The sequence below is a fragment of the Micromys minutus genome, assembly GCF_963924665.1.
Source record: "Micromys minutus genome assembly, chromosome: 29".
NCBI lineage: Eukaryota > Metazoa > Chordata > Mammalia > Rodentia > Muridae > Micromys > Micromys minutus.
In genome coordinates this window covers 33846744-33868705 of record NC_137964.1, presented here as the reverse complement: position 1 = coordinate 33868705, position 21962 = coordinate 33846744, and the positions used below count along the sequence as shown (strand labels likewise).

Here is a 21962-nt window from a genome sequence, read left to right as displayed (position 1 = left end):
GGACATCCCGAGACCAGCAGGCTTCCACAGGGCACCACATCTGAGCTTCACCATGGTCATGCTCATAGCACACTGGGCTCGAGTCCTAGGGCATTCGGTTTTAAGCTGCAGTCAGCAGGCAGCTCGCCTGGGTAGGCATGTCCTCAGGGAGGAGCTGGGGCAGACCTGCTTTGTCCTCTTACTGCCTCTTGGACCTGGAACCTGACCAGGTCAGCAGCCAGAACAGAGTCCTGATTACACACTCCGCAGGTCTTCCCTAAGGAGGGACCTCACAGTGCAGAAGCCCACACTGGCCTGGGTCTGCAGTGGGTGGCTGGCTGTCATTCCACGCTGAGAACCATGTAGGCAAGGGTGGGGACTGAGCACGAAGGAAGGAAGGAAGGAGGGATGGAGGGAGGGAAGGAAGGAAGGATGGAGGAAGGGAAGGAAGGAGGGAGGGAGGGAGGGAGGGAAGGAAGGATGGATGTACAGACGGACATGGCCTTAGTTACCTGGTCATCTGACACTTCCACACAGCGGATGGAGAACGGAGGCTTGAGGTAGGCGAATCCTAGGAGCGGGGGCCGAGAGCAGCTGGTCACAAACTGCAATACAAGATGGGGCAGGGGGATGGGAGGGGGTTTGCCACCGCGGCCATGCTGGGCATTTTTTCCCTCTGTGTGCTGCTCAGTAGAACCAGGGGACACAGAGGTGCTGACCCCACAACCACAGGACATGTCACATGTTTTTAGGGTGCCACTCTCTAGGACTAAATAAAGCGCATGAAGTAATGGCCCACTGAACAAGACTGGTGGTTTGTAGGGCAACTCGGAGTGGCATCCCTCGACACTCTTGTTTATATCTCTGACGCCTCTCCTCCAGCCGCACTCACGGTAAGCAGAGGCAGGGAGAGAGGAGTGAGTGACCTGTCCTCGGGGAGGCCCGCACGGACAGCATCTGAGGGGCCTGGGTGAGCAGACGCAGGAGGCGTCCATGAGCCGGTCTGGAGCCAGTGAATCCTGGTGCAGCTTGAAACCACAACCTCACGCACAGCACATGCTACTGTGACAACTGTGAGATTTTGGTTTCTTTAAAAACACAGAAATCTTCTGAGTGTTCTCATTTCAATCCAGGTGTGGGAATAGGGGGTTGCTTGTTTCAGATGGTTCACAGCAGCTGGCTATGATCTGCCTCACGCTCTAGCAGAGGCGTGGTCTTGACAGCTGTAGATACTTTCTGCAACTGTGTGATGTTCAGAGGGTGTGCAAATGCTAGAGACCTGATAGGCATGATTGCTGATCACTGGGGGAGGAGTGCAGTTTGTTAATAGTGGTACTCAAAGAAGAAACATCATCATCAACAACAAAGAAAAAGAAAGAAAGAAATTAGACTCATCTCTCTCCCTGCTATCCTCTCTATCTAGTAATAGGGGGTGAAAATGGGCAGAAAAAGGGTGGGAAAATGAAGAACCCACAAAGTAGCAAAGAGCAGCTGCACACTGGTGTCTTACACACATGCAGAGCATCCTGGGGGTGGGGGTGGGGAGGGTCTGTACAAGACTCAGTACCCGTCAGCACACTGGGAAAAATCAGCTCCACAAAGCCTGTGTGGCTGCAGGGACCAAGGTGTGGACACTGAATGTGGAGTCTGAGGGCAGCCAGCTACACTCCCAGCAACACCCCAGCATCTCCTGGCATCCCCCAAATACAGTTCCTGCCTTCATGCTTCAGACACAGGCATCCGGCCAAGCTGGAAATCCACAGGTCGGCTCCCTCTTTAACTCAGCAGGAACCAGATTCACACTGTCGTCTGAGGGACAGTACCAAGCCTGGCTCTGCAATCTAGTAGCTAATGTAGTGCAGGTCCTCATAACTACTTAAGCCAAGTTGTGACGCAGCTCTATGTGGTACGCTTCAAAGGGTTTGAGAAGTTACTATGTTCCTGAGATGGAGACTTGGCTCAGTGGTTGATGCTCTTCCAGAGGTCCTGAGCATGACTCCAGCACCCACAGCAGGCAGCTCGCAGCTGCCTCTAACTCCAGTTGGCCTCCAGGTAGCCTATCTTTACACAGACATAAGCACAAACCTTACAAAAGGTTACTATGTGGCTGCTCCAGCGTGCTTAACTCTGCCTGCGTGTGTGCTGGTGGGACTGGCGTGGGTGACGGCTCCCTCAGCAAGACAGAACTCAATTCAGAATGGCCAGCAAGGAAGAAGACCAGTTGTTGGTTTGGTCAATGGCATCACCACACAAAGTGGATCACACAACACTTACAACAGAGACGGGAGATCAGAACTTCAAGGTCAACTTGGTTACATGTTACATGGCAAATCTGAGCATCTTGGGATACATGAGACCCTGCCTAAAGGGAAAGGGGGACAAAGAGGGAGACAGACAGACAAAGTGTGCAGCCAGCCTAAGGGGAGGTTCCAAGGCACTACAGACACTCCTAGACCATGGCCTTTCAGATAGAAGGAAAGCAGGTGGCAAAATGATGTGTTTTAAATGACAATCTACCCACAGGTGACAGGTGCATGTAATTCAGTATCCTATAAAGCTACCCTCTGCTGTTGCCGTCCATCAGACCCAACAGCACTTAGGGACACGGAGGATACTCAGGACTTCACTGACACTAGGGCAGAGAGGTAACTACAGATACTCCCGAGAAAGCACACAGTAAGTCAGGCATGGGCCACACCGGGAATTTCAGTTCTCAAGATGCAGAGGCAGGAGGCTTGCCTGGACTCTGAAGTAGGCTGGGCTACAAAGTCCTGACTGGGCTACACACCAAAACCCTGACAGCCCCTGATCCCTCAGAGTGATACTAGTGCTGTCAGCCTCAACAACTGTGTTCCTTAGAGCACTCTGCGTGCCTGTGCGTGTGTACCTGTGCGATGTGTATATCTGTGCGATGTGTGTATCTGTGCGATGTATGTATCTGTGCGATGTGTGTATCATACTGCACTGGAGTGATATTTAGGGTTCTCTGTATTTTTTCCCCTTCCTCCTTCTCCTTTTTTGCAACAGGGTTTCTCTGTATAGCCCTGAGGGTCATGGAACTCACTCTGTAGACCAGGCTGGCCTCAAACAGAGCTCTGCCTGCGTCTGCCTGTGAGTGCTGGGATGATAAAGCTGTGCACTATTATTGTTTTCTTTACGGTTGCGAGGCAGAAGTGCAGATGGTGAGGGTGGTGTGGCGCACAGTGGTGCACAGGGCCCTGCTCCACAGAGGGAGCCGCCAGCAGCGTCCCCATCGCTGCAGCCTGTCTCTGCTTCCTCAGGCCTTCGGCACAGAAGAGGCTAAGCTAACACTGCCCTCTGGACAAGCCCACTGTCTCCAGTGGGAATCACAGAGCGGCCCGGGGTCAGCATGCATCAAGAGCGTGTGCAGAGATTGTAAGACAGTACCTTCAGGAACATGGCTCTTTCGCTGGGTGTGAAGTCGGAAGCCAGGATGTCCCAGAGCCAGATGATGACCCTGTGACTCCCGTGAAAGCCGCCGTAGTACACCGTGTGCCTCCTGAAAACAACCCAGAGCAGGGCTCACACTCAGGAAGGGGCAGACGGGACACTGGCACAGGTTCCATGCAATGGCCTCACCCCCTGGAAACTAAATGGACTGTCAGGGTAGCAGAGCCACTCTGCATTAGAAGCCAGGGAGGGGCCAGCTGTCCTTCCAATTGGCCTAGTCATACCCACATCCCCCCTCAGTGCTCTTACTTTAAGTCTTCCAGATCGATCTCAGCGTTGTCCCCGGAGATGAGACGTTGAAGCTCAGGGGTAGAGAACATTCGGATCCACTCGGGCTTAATAATGGAACGGAAGCCACCAATGAGAGCAGCTGTCTGGTTTTTGATTTGAGTGTGCATTCGAAAATGCGCCATCAGATGGATGTAGCTAATTCTATAACAAGAAAGAGACACTGGAACTCACAGGCCAGGGCCCAACCATTTCCGAACATCAACGGGGAGGTCAGACCAATCCGCGCTGATGAGGGAAAGGCTCTCCAGTTAGTGTCATAACCCTGGATCTAGCTTGTCTATAGATGCGGCTGACACCCCGGCAGCTTGCCAGTGTTGCTGATCTGTTGGCAAGCATGCCCAAGTATACTATTAAAAACTCCGTGTAAAGTCTAGTCCAAATGATTCTATTTTGCCCCACACTGCCCAGGCCAACGTTACTGTCCTTGAAATATTCCTAGTTTAAAAAACATTCAGCAACAGACATTATACATTAATACATTGAAATTTGAATTTTCAATTATCTCCTTCTTCCACGGTATGAAGGAGGTCGCTAACACTGTGCGTGTGAGAGACCAGGTACCCTTGCCATATACTGAAGCTTCACCATAGGCCATTGTTAGGCTTCATGGCAGAAGAAACTTACTCTAGCGTACCTGCAGGCCTCACCTACCCAGCCCTTCAGCCTGCACACACTCATCTCCCGGGCCCTCCCAGCCAATGCAGACTTCTCCCTGAAGCCCTTTCGTGTGCGAGAACTCACCTACCTGGCCTTTAGCCCTACAGATCCATCTTCCCTGGCCTTTTAGTGTGTGTGAACTCGCCTTTTCTAACACACACACACACACACACACACACACACACACACACACACACACGCGCGCGCGCGCAATCCCCCTTTGCCATAGCTCCAGGCAGAAGGTGACCTCCTTGGTAGGTGGGCAGGTCTACACCACATGCCTCATATCTACTGTCAAAAACTTTGGGCCTCCCTGTCAGCTAGATAGCTCAAAGGCTGTTTTACACATTAAACACTGCTGCCCCTGGGGAAGTCACAGCCACACAGGCAGGACCAGGCTCACCCCACAGAGACTCAGACCTCAGCCATCCCTTCTCTGCAGGCAACCCTTTGTTAAGGGTTTCAAACTGATGCCCTGTGGCTAAGGGCAATGCTGCTGGATTTCAACCAGGCTGAAGACTTCTAAAATTAAAACAAAATCCCCCAACACCAGGTGAGTCACAGGGCCTGAGCCCTTGTCAAACAGTTCAAGTCCTCAGTTGGGGTGGCAGAAAACTGACAAGAGGGCCATCATCCCTTCCTCCTGCCAAGTTCCTCCCTTTTAATTAGGCGGAAAGCCTGGGTGCAAAGCATGCGTTGAGGGGTTTGTTTCTGGGATCAAAAGAACTGAATTTATGACATTACTAAAAGCACATTATCTGTGACAGGAGCTGCTGCGTCCCAGCACCTCCTTCAACTCCTGCCTCTACTGCACATCTGCCACATCTGCATTCACACCGTCTTCCTGAGAACAGCGTTCTGAAGGGCGCCTGCTTGCCTGCCCTCAGGACAGCATGGCTAAGCTGCTTAGGCTCCATCTGCCTCATCGCGGGCCATCCCTACATTCCTAAGAATGGCGCCTCTGACCTTCCGAGTGCTTCTGCTGAGTAAACCGTCCACTCTTGTTCTGCAAACTGAATTTACTACACTTCCGGCCTATGAACTATAACCAGCAAACCCCATTAGGATATTTATGGCCTCTTTCCCCCCATCTATCTTGCTCAGTTCTCGGCCTAGGCCAGAGCCAGAGCCGTCCTCTCAGGTGCCGGCCTCGGGCGCTGACCGCGGTACTCACTTGTTCTCGTCTGTAACTGGGATGGTCTTCCCTCCAGGAACCAGTTCATGGCAGACCAGCTGGGGAGAAGACGGGAGTAATTACCAGAGAGAACTCTAACAGGCTAGCAATGCTTCTGGAAGATGAAAGGGCCTGGTGCAAATGCCCATGATAAAGATGGAATTAAGATGCCGCGTGTTTAAGAAGGATCATTTTTCACAAAAGCCTGGGGCCAAAACACCAACACGCAGGCCTGTGTGATCAGTAGGAAAGGTCTGTCATCCAATCCTTGTCCAAACATTTGCACTAAGGCTGCTGGATGCCACAGAGGGAGGCCGATACTGAGGACACCCACACCTGGGAATACTGCACTGCTATGTAAAGACCGGGTATGGAAAGACTCATGGGACACATTACAATGCTTTTCAAAGACCAAACAGTGTCTGAGGTGAAGGAGAGTCTGAGAAGCTGGCTCTGCACTGAATGCTCCTGGTCTCTCAGGCTACTTGGACAGAGAGCTTCTCGCAGGAATATAAGAGGGCAGAGGACATGGGTGAATCCTGCCACTGTGACAGAAATGGCTTCTGCAGGCTGACTCTCCTGCTCCTGATGGCATGAGTGGGATCCCTCCTCCCCGAGGAGCTTCTCAGGTGCTGCTCTACACAGCAGGTCAAAAATCTCTGATTATAATGGCCGGCCCTCACCAAACTGAGGGCTCCCAACTGAGATGCACAACTTGCCACAAACTAGAACAGGAAGGCTGGGCATAGGCAGGTTCTCTCTCAAGCCCAAAGATGTTAACACAGGCAAAAGCACAGGCTCTGTGGGAGCCAGCCAAGGTTAGCAAGCAGAGGTCAGGTTGGCAGGGAACACTCAGGAAGTCATCCCTGGCCAGTGACTGGCAGATCCCCAGTGGGCGGATCTGAGGGAAACCACGAGTCGCCTGCCTGATCAGCCCACATACCTGGCCCATGACGTCTTCATCGTAAGACAGCGTCAGCCCAAGGTCTGCGATGTCTCCATCATAACGCTAATGGAACAGAGAAAGCACTGGGCTTGTGTGGGCAGAGCTCTTCCCTCCGAGGGGCCCCACCTCCACACAGAGGCCACTGGGCAGGAGGACGGAAGAGGCTGTGGGCCTCAGCTGTGAAAGGGGCCCGAGGGTGGGTTTTGGGTTAAGTCTGAGCGACAGGAAAGGTGACTCAGCTGGTCGCTTGGCTGTGGACACACGCCACCCAGCACTAACCTTGATGGAGGTGAGGTTTTTATAAAACTCCGAGTCCAGTGAAGGAAGCTCATCCACGGAGCTGTAGAAGATGCTGTGGTGATGCCCGAGCATCTGGCTCAGGAAGAAGGAGGCAAACGGCACATCTAGCACGATCCCCTAGGAGAAAGGAGGCTCAGCTGTCAGCTCAGGGCAGCTTAAGGGATGCAGCGGAGTCTAGGTGGCAGCTGTGGCTACACCTCGAATCACCCAAGACAGCATCTAGGGATCTTGGCTAGCAATGGTCGTAGGTGCAGGTCGTAGAGCCAAATAGTACAGGGATGCGACCTCAGGTGAGCCGTGCAGATGGCTCTCGCAGCCTGGGTGTCCATGGACAGGAACCAGGAGCTGTGAGGGAATCCCCTGAAGCCTGAAGAAGACATCACTGCCTTGATGCCGTGAGGCTGAGAAGCCAAGAGTCCTGAGACTTGAACCTGGTGCTAGGGTTGGATCTCACCACAGAGGACAACCCAGTCACAGCTTTTCTGTCCCCACTCTATGGATGAGGCGACAGGCTTACAGGAGGAAATGCAGGTGGCTCCTACACTGCTGCTCTTTCTGTCCTAGCTTGCTCCTCCCAGGGATCTTTGTCTCCTCAGTGTCCACTCAACTGACAGACAGCTGAGCCGAGGTGGCTCAGGGACAGAAGTGCTGACTTAGTTTTTGAAGCCCGGGTTCCATCCCCAAACAGACACACACATATCACTTTAGTTATTTTCTCTTTTTCTTTTTGAGATAGGGTCTAGCTATGTAGCCTAGGCTAGTCTCAAGACTACGATCCTCCTGCCTCGGCCTCCCGAGTGACAGGATTACAGGGTGCATGCTCTCAGGCACCCACCTCTGCACAGCTGTTCCACAGTTCTCATCACCCCTGCACAGCTGTCCCACAGTTCTCATCACCCCTGCACAGCTGTCCCGCAGCTCTCAGACACCCACACCTGCACAGCTGTTCCACACCCCTTGAGCGCCCACCTCATACACTGCCTTCCCCAGCATCTTCCCCACAAACTCGAAGAGCTGCAGGTAATTCTCATGGATGTAGGACGTGGGCGAGGGGTACAGCCTCTCATCCCCGCTGGTTGTCTGCCAGGAGAAAGGACGGGGAGGTGGAAGTTAGAGGCTTGTCTTTACTCTGCATTGGATCCCTGTGTCTGGCTGCTGGCAGCCCTACCAGTGTCCCCTTAGCCACCTTGAACAGGTTGAGTGCTGGGTCAAACACCCTCTTGATGATCTCTTCCAGAAACTCCTTAAAGACGCCGTCCTGGTCGATGCCAGCTTCGTCCACTCCGAGGTCGTTGACGAACTTCACTCGGATCACGCCCTTCATGGCGTGCTGGGAAAGCTGCCGGAGCTGCTCGTAGCCGTCCTACAGAGACAGAATTCACCTAGGAGTGCAACCTCAGCAGACGGGAGCCTAACCGTGCCGGTCTGCACGGCAGCCATGGAGGATTCACTGCATGGCTACGGTGTCCCACTCATGGGCATGAGGACACTGCCCCCAGGAGGACACAGAGTCAGACAGGGACGTTAGACAGAATGGGTCCTGCTCTGGCCATCGAAGGTAGGGGAAGCTGGGGGAAGCTGGGGGAAGCTAGGAATTCCTCTGTTTCCTTTAATGCTGAGACTATCTCTTAGCTCACGGGCAGAGTCAGGCATACAGGACACGGCAAGATGAAAACCCAGGGTTTTGGTTGCTTACGGCAACTGTGGGGAAGGGGCTGGAAAGGCTGGAGCAAGCAGGCTGGCTTTCTGACTTAAAAGAGCCCCTGGCAGCCGACATGGCAGGAGACAAGGTGTGAAGCCCAGGCACAGCAGTGATGCTGAGTCTGCCCTCAGGGTAGGGACAGTGGGGCATGCTGCTGGGAGAGCTCTGAGCTCTGCTGGCTTGTGCTCAGCTCCCTCAAAACACAGCCTTTTGTGGGGTGTCACTCCATAGAGTAAGTGTGCTTAGCCCACACCAGGCTCTCAGTGTAAGCCACAACACTGGAAACCAAGATCCGTAAATGCAGATACCGAGTGTGCGTCTCCCACCCACGCATACTTTCTAAGTCCACTAAAGCTGTCCTAGGTCACACCAACACAGCTGCAGTCATCTGAGGGGAAGGGACCTCACTTGAGAAATTACCCCATAAGATCTGGCTGCAGGCAGCCTGTGGGGTATTTCCTTAATTGGTGACAGGCGGCCCTGGGTCTGTAAGGAAGCAGGCTGAGAGCAATGCAGTCACAGCCTGTGTCAGCTGCCCCTTCAGTTCCTTCCCAGATTGCGCTCCTGCCTTGCTTTCCTCAGTGGATACAGAGGCCAAACGAAGCCTTTGCTCCCATGTTGCTTTTGGCCATCGTGTCTTGTCACAGCAACAGTGACCATGACTGAGGCAGAGGCCTCTGGGTTCTCTGCAGGTCTTCCTGGCACCTGCCGGCCGCTCAGTGTCCTGGTGTGGGAATGCTGGCGTGTCTACACTGGGACAGTACTGTCACAGTTAGCTGACATGACAGGCCACACCCATGGGGGCTACTCATCCTTCCTTGTGCTGTCCTGGTGGCTTCTGACACAAAGCCACCAAGCCACCTGGCAGCACAGTGGGCCCCATTTTGAGGTGCTCTTGCGGTCTTCCTGTCATGCTCAGTGACACAAAGTCCCTCCGATGGAGTCTCTGCATCTTATCAGAGACAGACTCGTAGGTTGCTGAGCCAAGGAAGGATGACCTCTTCCCCAGGCCACCCGCAGGAATGGGAAGCCAGCTTTGGGCACAGCCATGGAGGCACTCGGAGCTGAGGCCTGTGAGTCTGAGACCAGTCTGAGTTACAGAGGAGCCAAGGACAGTTATGACGGAAAAGGAGAGAGTGTGGTGTTGTGTGTGCTGCTGACGCTGCGGCACTGGGTGCAGCACAACCGGCTTTCCCGGGCATGGCTGGCTGGGAGGGGGCACAGAGGGCGCCAGCACGCTCCTGCAACTGGACGTGGAAGATTAGTCATCCCGTGGCAGTCTTGAGGAAGACCTGCTGGGTGTAGGCTCACTCCTGCTTGACCTTCAGGAGGCTGTAAGCGGGATGTGCCTCCTGTCTCCTTTGAGGCATCCCTGCCCTGTGGGCACCGGTGTGGTTATGTGAGGGTTACACACACATTGCACAGGACAGTCGGGTTCTCTTAGGCTTCAACATACTAAACAGAGGACAGTGAGCTGGCGCCTGCCCGAGGGTGGGGTAAGGGTATGTCTGAGTGTCCTCCAGTTCCCAATAACTAAATGACAGACTACATTCACCCTGAAGAAGGGCTATTTCTGTAGGATGGTGAAATCTACCAGAAACCTGGCCTTACAAACAAGTTCAGAAAAGCAAGTCAGTTATCAGCTCCCTGAGTGTTCACAGCAAAGCATTGGGCACCCCAACCACAGGCTCGTGAGAACCTGTGGTATCATGGGATAAATGAACCAACCCCTCTCGGGTCTGACTCCGGTTCACAAGAAATATGCAAAGAGGAAAACCGCCTTTGCCTACGTTAAGAGTGAGTGCACCTGAGAGAGGAGCCAATGGCTACAGTCCACGCCTCCCAATCACTTCAGGAGGTGGGTGCCAGACTCCTCTGGTGGGGAGGACTGAGATTCCAGAGACCTGGCGGTGACACCGGTCCTGATGAGGAAAGTGCTGAAGACGATCCTAACACAAACAGGCTTCTGAGCCAAAGCAGAGGCTCATACTGGTGGTATGAGTGGCAAAGGGTAGCTGACAAAAGCTAATTAGCTCACAACATAACAGATCTGAAGCTTTCATGTAAGACCTGAATTTGGGGAATCTTCTCTTAAACACTGAAAGTCCCCTGGAACCCACATGTCCATAGAAAGTCAGACACTGTAGACGTATCTTTGGGGTGAATGCCACATCACCCTCTTGCCCACCATTTCCCCAACACTGAAGCCAGATGTCAGCTACCATTTGCCCACTCCTGAGGGATGTGTCTCTCCTAGGGGAGGCTATGTCTGAGAGTGCTGGGCTGCAGCAGGAGCAGAGGACACGTTTTCTTGTTGAGCACGCAAACTAATGCTCACTGAGAGACGCACCCAGCCACTCTGTTTTCTGGTCAGTGCTGGGGATGGAAGCCAGGGCCTCAGGGGTGTGAGGCGGGTGCTGTACCACGGAGTCACCACGGAGTCACCACGGAGTCACCACGGAGTCACACCATCCACATCTTATCCTCGCCTTTCAGGTAAGAACATCAACTGCTGCACACGGTACTGCTTTAATGACTCCTCAACAGCAGAAGAAATTCGGCATTCAGACTAGCTACTGTGCCACGCACCTACTTCTACCTCCTGAAGTGGCCACACGGGGCGCTCTGGACAAGGAGTGTCAGGAGAGGGTGATAGTACTGAATCTCTAGTATCTTCAGAGGCAGCTGAGTGACGGTGGCCTGGCAGGGTGGCACCTACGGCTCCTGCTGCACCTTCTCAAAGGTGGGTCTGGCAGGTGTTGGCAGGACAACCGAGTCAGCACAGCCTTGGGAAAGGCAGGGTGGTCACTGCCCTGGGCTCTTACCTTTGTTCCAGAGGCATTATGACTGGGGTCCTAACACAGTAAAGGACGTCACTGAAGAGCCCAGCATGGAGGACATGCTAGACTGAGCAGCTACTCAGAGCCACTGCCGGGCTCAACCCCTTTGTGCTCTAAGAGCCTCACTTTGAGTGTTCATAGCACAGTGACGAGAGTCTGGAAGCGACAGGTCGGGGCCACTCACCTCCAACATCCGGGACCTTCGGATAGTGATGTGGGTGACATGAGGAGAGGCAGAGCTGGTTTCCACAAGCCCCAGCTTCTCTTTCTCCTTCATAACCATGTTCCGGAACAGAAGAACTCTCTGAAATGAGCAACGGTGGAGTTAGAAGCGGGGTCAACAAGTAATGCCAAAGTCAAACCAAAGCAGACCCTCCACACAGAATAATAATCACGTCAACTGAGCTGCGATGAGAAAGGGGTGGCCTGTGGGCTGTTACTCAGAGGTGTTCGGGAAGGACCTCTGGGAATGAGAAATACGGCTAAACTTGCACTAACACGGGTGTGTTTGAGAGAGGCGCCTGGCCACAGCTGGAGTGGAGCGAGATGAGTCAAAGCCCATCCTCCGGCACTGATCCCACCTCAGAAGACCAGGGACACAGCCTCCCCACAGGCTGCTTCCTGTCAGTCACAAAAACCATCCGAATTTTTCCACTGTCAGATGTAAAACTGAGCCTACACCATAAGGATCCTTAGCATTTCTGTCTGCCTCCTACGTTCCAAGACCCAGGTCCAGACGCCACCAGGCCATCGGCAGGCGAGGCGAGGGCTAGAGATATCTGTGAATGAGACTGGCAGGCAGGAAATGGAAAATGCACAAGGTGGATGGTGGCTGTGGCAAATCATAGGAGACTCCGCCACTGCACTATGCAGAGATGGAGGCAGACCTTTCCGAGTGGTGGGAGGTAAATAAGGAAGAGTTCAGCATCACTTGGAAGAACACAGGATGCCCAGCTCTGCCAGGCTGTGAGGTTTCTAGCACGTGTGTGGGCGTGTGGTCTCAGCACACTGGACTGAGTAGTCTCCAGGAGGAACCTCAATCCTAAGGGCCTGCCAATGAAGCTGGGCTTTCAGCAGCCACGTCGCTTGCACACGGTCCCAGCAGGATGACAGCAACTCAAAGCATTAAACCAAACTCAAGACTGAGGACTTGGTATCTCTAAAGAATAATACCTATAAAATCTCACACCCCCCAACAAAAATGTATGGGGAAGGGCAAGAAATGGGAGCTTTTCTTTGGAGGACACAGTTCTGCCGAGAGTCTAGCAGCCTCTATGTGTCTTCCAGCACAGCCCTCCTACTCCAGGGCTCCCTCCCTGAGGCCAATGAGCACCTCAGGATGTGACAGCATCTTCTCTCTTCTTAGTGGGTGCTCTATCCTCTTGCGTGGTGCCTGCAGCAGACCCACGTACCCCACAAGCAGCAACAACCACCTTCCTGCTGCTCACAGACCTGCCTTTGCCCGTCTCTAATCAGTGAGCCTCCGCCTCCAGCCCTTCCTGCTGTCAAGTGTAACCCTGGATTTGGCTGAAGCTTTGCAGTGTCTGCTCCTAGCTTGTCCTCACAGCATGGCCAGAGCCGACTGGCTGGAGTACAGCTCTGAGCAGGGCCTTTGCTCTGGATCAGCCTCGGGTTCCCAGCAAGGCTCGAGTTTCGCTTCTGACTCCATCCTCTGAACCCCCCCCCATGCCAGGCCCTGGAGCTCTGCCCTTGTTCTGAGTTACCGACATCATTTTTATTGTTTCTGAATTACGGCAGAGTGGACATCCCACTTCCGATGGCGTGGGACAAAGTTCTGACTACAAGAGCTCGGTAAGGACTCACGTTACATCTCACACAGTGGGTCTAAGAGCTCAGTAAGAATTCACTTTACAGCTCACACAGTGGGTCTAAGACTTTATACAATGACCTACAAAATATAAACTGATTTGAGCACAATGAGAAAATGTATCAATGGCAGACTGATGACAGTTAATTTTTTTAATTTTTTGTGTGTACAGGTGGGTACCTGCCATGGCTCTGTGCAGGTGAGAAGATCATTTGCTGGAGTTAGTTCTTTCCTTCCATTGTATGTGGGGCCCAGCAGCTCAATGAGGTCCGTGTGCTGGGACTTACACAGTACACACCTCACCTTACCTGACTCCACATCGCCTTTTCTGTCTGTGCCCTCCAGTACTCGGCACAAGGCTGCCCGAGTCAGTAAGGCCCCCCAGTGTGTGTGGGGTGACTGGTGCTCCAGGAGCCAGCGGCCACACAGGGACAGAGGAGCCGAGTGAACTCACATTCTTGTGAGGCACGACGTGGGGGATGTGCTGCAGGATCAGCTGAGCCCTCTTGCGGTCCTTGTCAAGCTCCTGGAAGAGCACACCAGGCTTGAGATCCCTTCAGGAGACAGACACAGCGGTGGTTACAAAAGCCAGAAAAGCCTTTTCTAGCGCAGGGCGGATAGGTGTCTCAGTGTGGCAGCTGCCCACTGGTGTAAGTCTTACCAACACAGCCACACCTGCCCATCCCTATGTAGGTGTGCCGTCTGTGGCTATCTTGGCGGCACCGAGCAAAGGGAGTGGCTGGGCAGAGGCCGTCTGAGTCTGTGAGGCTCTGGTGTCAGAGCTGCAGCCACTTCCTGGGACAGGGCAACTCACTGACAGAAATACTGTGTGCTTCGGAGTTTCATTGCTGTCAGAGGCTCCTGACCCACCTCCCAAACCTGGGAGCTTTTCCCCTGGTGACTCTGCTGGTAAAAATCCCCATGCAACTAAACTACACTCTGCTGATCAGATCTATTCCCAGCCTAGATGGGACACGGTCACTGAGCCTGGCCTGGCTTGTCACTGTCAATGAACTCAAGTGACACTCGTGGACAGAATCTACTGTTAAGTGACATGCCCAGGCAGGTGCTTCACAGAACAGCACTTCTTTCCAGACAAACAGAGTGCAAGAGGGGAGACGGCTTGTGGCCCTAAGCACAATGCCGGGCAGCGTGCGGCAGGTAGTGAGGGAGGCCCCAGGTTCGGTCCCGGGTGTGCCGTGCTCACTTTCGCAGCCAGTGGTCCTCTGGAGCAAAGCGCCTGCGGCAGTCTCGCTCATACAGCACCATCAGCCAGCCGTGGACGGACTGGAACAGCTCCAGGGTCTCACCCTTGGCGTTCTCTGTGCAGCAAACAGGAGGGGTCAGAGGGGGAGGGCAGGCCTGAGCTCAGGCACTGTCTTCAGTGGAATCACAGGCTGTCTGGAGTGCTCTCTCTGTGTCCTTAGGGCCTGAGTGTGTTTCAGGGACTGCACCATCCTCGTCCTCTGAGGAGTTTGTACCGCAGCAGCAGAGACATGTGAGACAGGAGATTTGCTCACAGCGTGAACTGACACAAGCCCTCGCCATGGAAATCAAAGTGCAGGTATAAAGATAGCTTCGGAGCAGAGCTGGCAGAGACCTTTGCAGCCACACGAGCCCAGTGGGCAGCCAGGCGTTCCCTACCACCCCTGGTAAACGTAAAGCTGAGACCCAGCCGAGGGTGCTGACTGGCCTCCAGGGAACGGTCGCCTTACCTACAATTCCATCCCAGATCATCTTAAACACGAAGGAATTGAGGAACGAGGAGATGGTGACCAGCTCTTCCAGCTTGAATGAGATCTGTTCTTCATAAACTTCAATGTCATCGAGGATGCTACAGGAGGCAGAAAACTGTTTAGAATTTCCCACTGAGACAAAGAAACAAATGACGCCTCACCGTATTCTAGACGAAACACGGGAAAAGGAGAGAAAGGCTTTTCTAGACACAGCCTGCATGGCCTGCAGACAAAACGACGTGGTGCTAAGATCTGCCTCAGAGTTAGGCTGTGGGAGGGGAGCTCCTGGGGTTTAAATGAAGTAAGTCTGGCCATGAGCTGGCCACAGTACTTGAAGGCTCTCAACCACCCTCCCTTCTGTTTCCTTGAAATTGTTCAGTAGGAAGACAGAACAACTTCTGTCTAGATAGGGAAGACAGTAGGCTTGGCTCAGGGTTTTTCCCAGTGAGTGGCCTGAGGCACACTGTCAGCCTTTCCCTGCCTGAGGATTAAGAATCTGAGTCAGAGCTTACTGAGGAGCACTCTGAAGCCTTACCCACAACCAGGAGACCAGTGGCACTTGGTGCTTGTGAGTAAATTAATGTTTGAAAGTAAATGAATGAATGGATATATGGATAAACGGATGGATGGATGGATGGATGGATGGATGGGTGGGTGGGTGGGTGGATGGATGGATGGGTGGATGGATGGGTGGATGGATGGATGGGTGGATGGATGGATGGACAAATGGATAGACAAATGGATTAACACATGACACAGATCAACTGAAAATTGACAGAAACCTCTCCACATGTTTTGGCATACAGCTCAGTCTTGGGTTAGCCTTGCATCAGCCTTTGGAGTGTTTAGTCCAGTCAGTGGACCCCTTCTTCTAGGGCTCCTCGCCATCTAGCTAACTGTCCTTGAAGCCCTTCGATTGGAGATCTTCTAGTCTGAACATAACTGCTTGAGGTCCATTCTAGATCTGTCCAACAACCTTTGAGGAGTGGAAGACACATGGCAGCAAATGCAGAAGGGACACAGGGACTCTGGCTAATGCTCCAGGCCCGGCCTGACCGCGCTCTCCTACTTGTTCTTTACATGGTAGGTGACGTCACCTCCATCCCACAGATGAGAGGACGGTGGCCCAGCTGTGTGGAGGCGCCTGCTAGCAGAGCTGTAAACATGGCCCTGACTGACTAACCCTCGCACACGTGCTGAGGTGACTGCAGTGTTACCCCCTCCACAGGGAGGGCACTGGTGTCTCGGTACTGCCCTGGTTTCTGAGATCCACTTCTCAGTGAAGAGGGCGATTTGAACACATCTCCAGAGACCCCCAGAGCCCACAGCAGCTGCCCTGAAAGAACCTAACCATCTCTGAACACCTGGCATGTGCCACCTGCTTTCTGAATGTCTTCTTGCTATGCTGTCTAGGCTCTAACTTACGAACTCGAGCCATTTCTTCTGCTTCACTCTCCTGAGTAGCTGCAATTACAGGCATCACCACACTCAGCTCTTGGCCAGTTTGCACAAGGCCCCGCCACACAGGCGCAGTTACTTGCTTCCCTGAACTGTCGATGGCCCCACCGAGTCGTAGCCAGGGCGTTCAGCCCACATCAACCTACGTGATGAGGTGCCGGGAACAGTCACAGAAGAGCATCAGCATGGCCAGGAGCTGCTTGCACTCTCCAGTGTCGTTGCTCAAGCACTCCAGGAAGAGCTTCAGCCCTCCATGGGGCCCCAGCTCACAGATAAAAGCCCAGAGCTTGGGCAGCAGGTCATCAAGGTAGGTAAGACCTGGAGAAGGAGAGAAACCCAAGCTTCAGGCAGGGTCTCCAGCTGGTCTGCTATTTCTTTCTTTCCTTAAACCAGCACGCAAGAGAAGGTGTGAGCACAACAGCAGGGCAGCTGACACCGGATGGATGCTCTCAAGCACCACACTCCACTCCGAAAGCCCCGGGGCAGCCCCGCCCATAGGCCCAGTGCATCTGCTTTATAAATGAGTCAGCCACTGCCCCTAAGCCATGGCTGGAGGGGGAGACAGAGAAAGAGCAGGGCTGTCTAACGCAGCAGCCATGTTTTTAAATCAGGAAACCAGCTAAGAGCAGAAGGTATTTTTAAGGGCTGCTGGCCAGGCAATCTCTGTTGTTAAAAGCTTAAACAAATTAAATTTATCAAAGTTGCCAGGTGGTGGTGGTACACATTTTTGATCCCAGCACTCAAGGGGCAGGGGCAGGGGCAGGAGAATCTCTGAGTTCAAGGCCAGCCTGGTCTACACAGAGAAAACCAAATCCCTGCCCCGCCCCCAGCACTGTGCCAACAACCCCACCCCCAAACGAACAAACAAAAACAATCAAAAAAGCCCTCAGAATGTAACAGAGCAAAGAGTGTAACTGCTCTCCGGCAGCTACACACAGGACCAGATGCAGTCTGAGGACAGCTTCCAGGTGGGGCGGGCAGTGCGCCTCCTGACACTTCCTTACGTCATCTAGTCTGGTCCTGGCAGGGTGGCCGCCTGAGGCTGGCCGCTGTGGCTCTGACTTGGCCACTCATTAAGGAAGTGTTCACACAGGTCAGCCCTTCCGTGGTCCTCAACAGTAAGGCCACGTTTACCTGCACACTGTTAATAACTGCTCAGTGCTAGCACAGCGCAGACAGGAATGAAGAGGAGGAAGGGACCCAGCTCTGTCCCAATAAAAGGGCACTCAGGACAGACAGTAAAGGGCGGGCTGGGCTCTGTGGGCAGACCCACGCCTGACGGTGTTCAGACTGCTCCCTCCACCTGCTCCTCGGACGCTGACTAGAATCAGGAAAGCAGCAGAAAAGCGACAGGTACAACGGGGACCTTCTTTCAGGGCCACACACAGGCTGTAGACTGGTCCATCTTGGTCAACACTCTAGCTGACCCGAGGTTCCAGGCACGATGCAGATGCAGGGAGGTGACTGCACGGGACCTAACACCTCAGCAGATCAGCCACTCAAGTCTCAAGTGAGGCCCGCCTGGGAGCGAGCAGCTGCCTGGGCTGGGCTCTGGGATCCTGTCAGGACGCTTCAGTGCTGGGGGATGACCGTGAGGCAGCAGAGCACAGGACTGACGCCTGTATCTTACTGAGTACAAGAGAGCAACAGTGTCACAGGCAGACGTGGGGTCAGGGCACGTGACGGCGCAGTCAGGGATAATGAGTAGAAGAGTGGCGTACCCTGTGTCACCTCTGTACCTGACTTAGAATGACAGCTAGGGGAAGGGACTCCACGCCATTATATTTTCAAAGCCCTTGGGCAGGAGACTCATTTTCGGATTCCCACACAGGGAAGGAGTGTTATTGAGAGGTCACCTTAAAGAGACAGGGGTGGGAACCTCAGACTCCCCTCCCCAAGAGCCTCAGGTGCCAGGGCTGGGAAATGCCAGGTGGCTTCCCTGCTCTCTTCCAACTCTAGCCTTCTGGGGACCTCACAAGGCCCTCCCTGGCCTTCAGCTCAGCAGTGAGGCCACAGAGGTGCCCAGGCCCCACTGCTGGCCTCACCTCTAGTCCTCACGCCTCAAATACAACATGTCAGTAAGATCAGCTGCCCCGTCAGCACACCTGGTGCCTTCCTGCTCTGTCTTTATCACCTCTGCTACAGTGGCCTGGCATCACCCAGTAAGAGAGGAAGTCTAGCTCAGGGTAGCGTCCTATGACAGCAGACTGCCCTTCCACAAACACGTGTGCGGCCTCAACAGCAGCAGTGCGAGGTGAGGCGCCGGCTCTTCCCCAGCCAGCGACCTCCCCAGCTTCAGAGTGTAACCCTGGCAGCACAGTCTCCCTGACACCCTCAGTGCCGGCGCAGACAAGCCTGTCTGACTGGTGAATGAGTCTCAAGGACGGGAGAGGCGGGAGAGGCTGTAAAGACACTGCAGCAGAGGCTGTACTCGGTCCTGAAGCAGCCCGCCCAGAGAGAACGACCACTTCCTCTCAGAGACTCAGGTCACACAACGCCTCCTGTCCTTATAGAAGGGACTTCCTTACTTAGCTAAAAGAAAATGTTGGGCTAATCCATGAGTGGAGTATCGGGCAGCCAATAGGAATGAGGTCTCTGAAGAATGGTTGGAGGATAGCTGCAGGCAGGGCAGGGAGGGTGGTGGGAGGAGCCGGTCTGAGCACGTACATGGCACGAGGGCACACAGCGGGCGAGCACCACTGGGCTGGGCGTGAGGGGCAAGCACTGTTCCTTCTTCCTGTCTCCTACCTTTGTGTTTTCTCAGAAAGAGGACTCTGTACCCAGTGACCAACAGCCAGTAAGGAAACAACAACGCAGTGGCGCTGTGACCGCGGAGCTCTGGAGGCTCACCAATCTCTAAGAGTAACCCCAAACGCCCACCCTCTGAGTCAAGGAAGCTCGGAAGAAAAGGTCAGTATTTCTAGGAAATATTGCCTAACGACTTGGGAAGTGGGAGCACCAGCCGCGGTTCCTGACCTGTGAGGATCTGCAGGCGGATCTGGGTGAGGGTCGTCAGCGAGGTCTGGTAGAGCACACAGATGTTGCAGACCTTCCGCACCTCGGCAGAGTCTACGCGCCGGCCCCCGACGGGCCTGAGGATGTTCCTGACGGAAGCTGACTTCTGAAATGCACGCTTGAGGAGGCCTGGCACGGAGGGAGGAGGACGCACAGTTCACCATCCGCCAGTCACACGGCAGGGAAGAGGCGGCGAGGACCGGTCACGGGCAGTGCAGTGGGGCTGCACGGACTCAGTGTGTCCCTCTGGGATAACCTGGGAACATGCTAACACTCCCTTTAATCCCACAGTACTGAAAGTCAGGCATGCTCCGCTCTGACGAGTCCTTACTGCACCAGCAGAGTCCAACAAGGCAGAGGGGAGTGTTGGGGATTGAGTCCCCAAGTCCTAGCCTTCACCTTCATGTCAGCCTTTGGCTCTCCTGTTCATGGGCAGATGAAGTGACAGGAGTGGAGTGCCCACTCACCACTGCCCACGCCTGCCGCCGTCCACACCCACCGCCACCCATGCCCATCCCCCATCCCAGGTTAGCAGTGCAGGCAGTAATTGTGGATCATATACAGCTGACATTTGCTTGACTGTGATCACAGTAGCAGAAGCCTGCCTTCCTTCCTTCCTTCCTTCCTTCCTTCCTTCCTTCCTTCCTTCTTTCCTTCCTTCCTTCCTTCCTTCTTTCCTGTGACTCCCACTTCTGCCTTGCACAGAGGTGATTTGCTGCTGAGATGCCAGCCTGGCCTGTGCCTCAGTGGCTCCTTGGAGGAGTCGTATGTGGGAGATTTATGACTAAAGTCTACTGTAAGATGGGCTTTCTGCTCCTCCCTGGTATAAGGGTCCACAAGACTGTTCCTTGCCCTTTGGCTATCAGGAAGTTTGCAGCCACGCTGAGGCTCAGAGACAGAGAGCAGTCCCCTGAGCATGTCTGCCTTGTTCTCTCTCATTGCCTCCTATTTCTACTCTGTAACCCATCACTGTCTTGCTGAATGTAAACTTCAGCACCCTGCAGAGGGCGGCTGGAGAGGCGACTGTCCCACAGGGAGAAGCAGGAGCTGCCCTCCTGAGTGGACGGCTTGCCTAGCAGGTCCACGGCCCTGGATTTAAGCCCCGAGCCAAGAGAACACTAATAGCCCACGATCCTCAGATGCAAATGAGGATTTGCACGTGCACTCACTCACTCTTCACAGGAAGCACTGTCTGTGGCGAGGCCGGCTGCGGCTGCGTGGGGGCCGGCTCTGCGTGCTCCAGCAGCTTCTTGCTGAGGATGTCACTGAAGAAAATGCGGATGAGAGGCACCCCCCACAGGAACTGCAGCTGTTTGGTGATCAGGTACATGGAGTCATTGAGGCTAGGACAGAGAGGGACACGGTGTCAGTGCCACTCAGGGAGAGCCCCGGTCCCCTCCCTCCCACCCTCCACACAGAGGAGCAGCCTGGGCTGGCATCACAGGCCTGTAACACCACACTCGGGAGACTGGGGATTGCCAAGTTAGAGGTTAGTTCGAGCTGCATATGAGCTTTTGTCCAAAACCAACAAATAAGAAAACCCAAACGACTTCCTCATAAGAGGAAACAGAATGGAGGAGCTGCTACCGAGGCTGGGCCTGTTTCCCAGGCCAGTCTCTCACGCTGCCATCCCTGAGGCGGCCATCTTGAGCGGCCCTGTCAGGCACGAGCTGTCTCCTGCTGCCTGCACTGTTCTTCCTCTCATGCCCAACACCTAGATGTTCACACCCTGACAGGCCTCAAGGATGTTACTCAGGTACAAAGGAAGGAGGCAAACCTCTGGCATACTGAATGGGCCAGCAGGATATCCCAGATACTTCAGCCTTCTGCTGCCCAGGGCACACACTTGTGTCTGTGTGGCCGCCTGACCTGACTTCACATCTGCTCTTCCCGCTCTTGCCATTCTAATAACACTGAGTTTATGACGCTCATATCGCGCCACGTGGGATGTCCTGGAGGCTCCTATCCCTTTAAATCCTTTGCCCCACCATCTCCTAGGCATGTGAGACAATCACTAAAGAAAGAAACGTATCTTGGGCAGGATCTGCACCTTACTAATTAAAGAGAAACATTGAAACCCTGTGACCTCAGCTCTCTATACAGGAAAACTATCAGGAAATGACATGCAAGAAAAGCCAACCACCCACATTGTTTGTGGATGAGGATCAAGGGCTATCAAATGTTCTCTTGGCTCTGGGGCTTGAACCCTGGGCCCACTAGGCAAGCCCTCTCTACCAGTGAGCCAAATCTGCAGGCTGTATCTCTGCCATATAATAAACTTCCTTTTTTTAGAATTATTTATTTTATGTATGTGAGTACACTGCTGCTGTCTTCAGACACACCAGAAGAGGGCATCAGATCCCATTACAGATGGTTGTGAGCCACCATGTGGTTACTGGGAATTGAACTCAGGACCTCTGGAAGAGCAGTCAGTGCTCTTAACTGCTGAGCCATCTCTCCAGCCCCACATATGATTTTTACAATAAAACAAGACCCCAAAAGCTGGAAGAAGAGAACAGGAGGTGGAAGGAGGTGGGTGGGAGGAGGACTGAGCCCATGCCCAGT

General features: G+C 53.8%; 1 protein-coding gene across 5 annotated transcripts in view; it reads right to left on the bottom strand.

Annotated features, from left to right (window-relative positions):
• Nucleotides 1-21962, bottom strand: part of UBE3B (ubiquitin protein ligase E3B) — a 41862-nt gene that overhangs the window by 2034 nt on the left and 17866 nt on the right. For 4 of the 5 annotated variants that reach the window (XR_013975606.1, XM_080940516.1, XM_080940517.1 and 1 more), the window contains 15 exons: nucleotides 20571-20740; nucleotides 19359-19526; nucleotides 16529-16700; nucleotides 14904-15022; nucleotides 14396-14510; nucleotides 13643-13742; nucleotides 11545-11664; nucleotides 8005-8181; nucleotides 7788-7898; nucleotides 6798-6935; nucleotides 6516-6581; nucleotides 5573-5631; nucleotides 3700-3882; nucleotides 3388-3499; nucleotides 492-584 (listed from right to left, as the gene is read on the bottom strand). Coding sequence is in view for 3 of the 5 variants with exons in the window: in XM_080940516.1 (XP_080796642.1) it covers nucleotides 492-584; nucleotides 3388-3499; nucleotides 3700-3882; nucleotides 5573-5631; nucleotides 6516-6581; nucleotides 6798-6935; nucleotides 7788-7898; nucleotides 8005-8181; nucleotides 11545-11664; nucleotides 13643-13742; nucleotides 14396-14510; nucleotides 14904-15022; nucleotides 16529-16700; nucleotides 19359-19526; nucleotides 20571-20740 (1903 nt within the window). In the remaining 2 variants the exon portion in view is untranslated. Of the gene's footprint in view, nucleotides 1-491; nucleotides 585-3387; nucleotides 3500-3699; nucleotides 3883-5572; nucleotides 5632-6515; nucleotides 6582-6797; nucleotides 6936-7787; nucleotides 7899-8004; nucleotides 8182-11544; nucleotides 11665-13642; nucleotides 13743-14395; nucleotides 14511-14903; nucleotides 15023-16528; nucleotides 16701-19358; nucleotides 19527-20570; nucleotides 20741-21962 lie in introns of those variants that run through there. The other variant, XR_013975607.1, reaches the window with a different exon arrangement.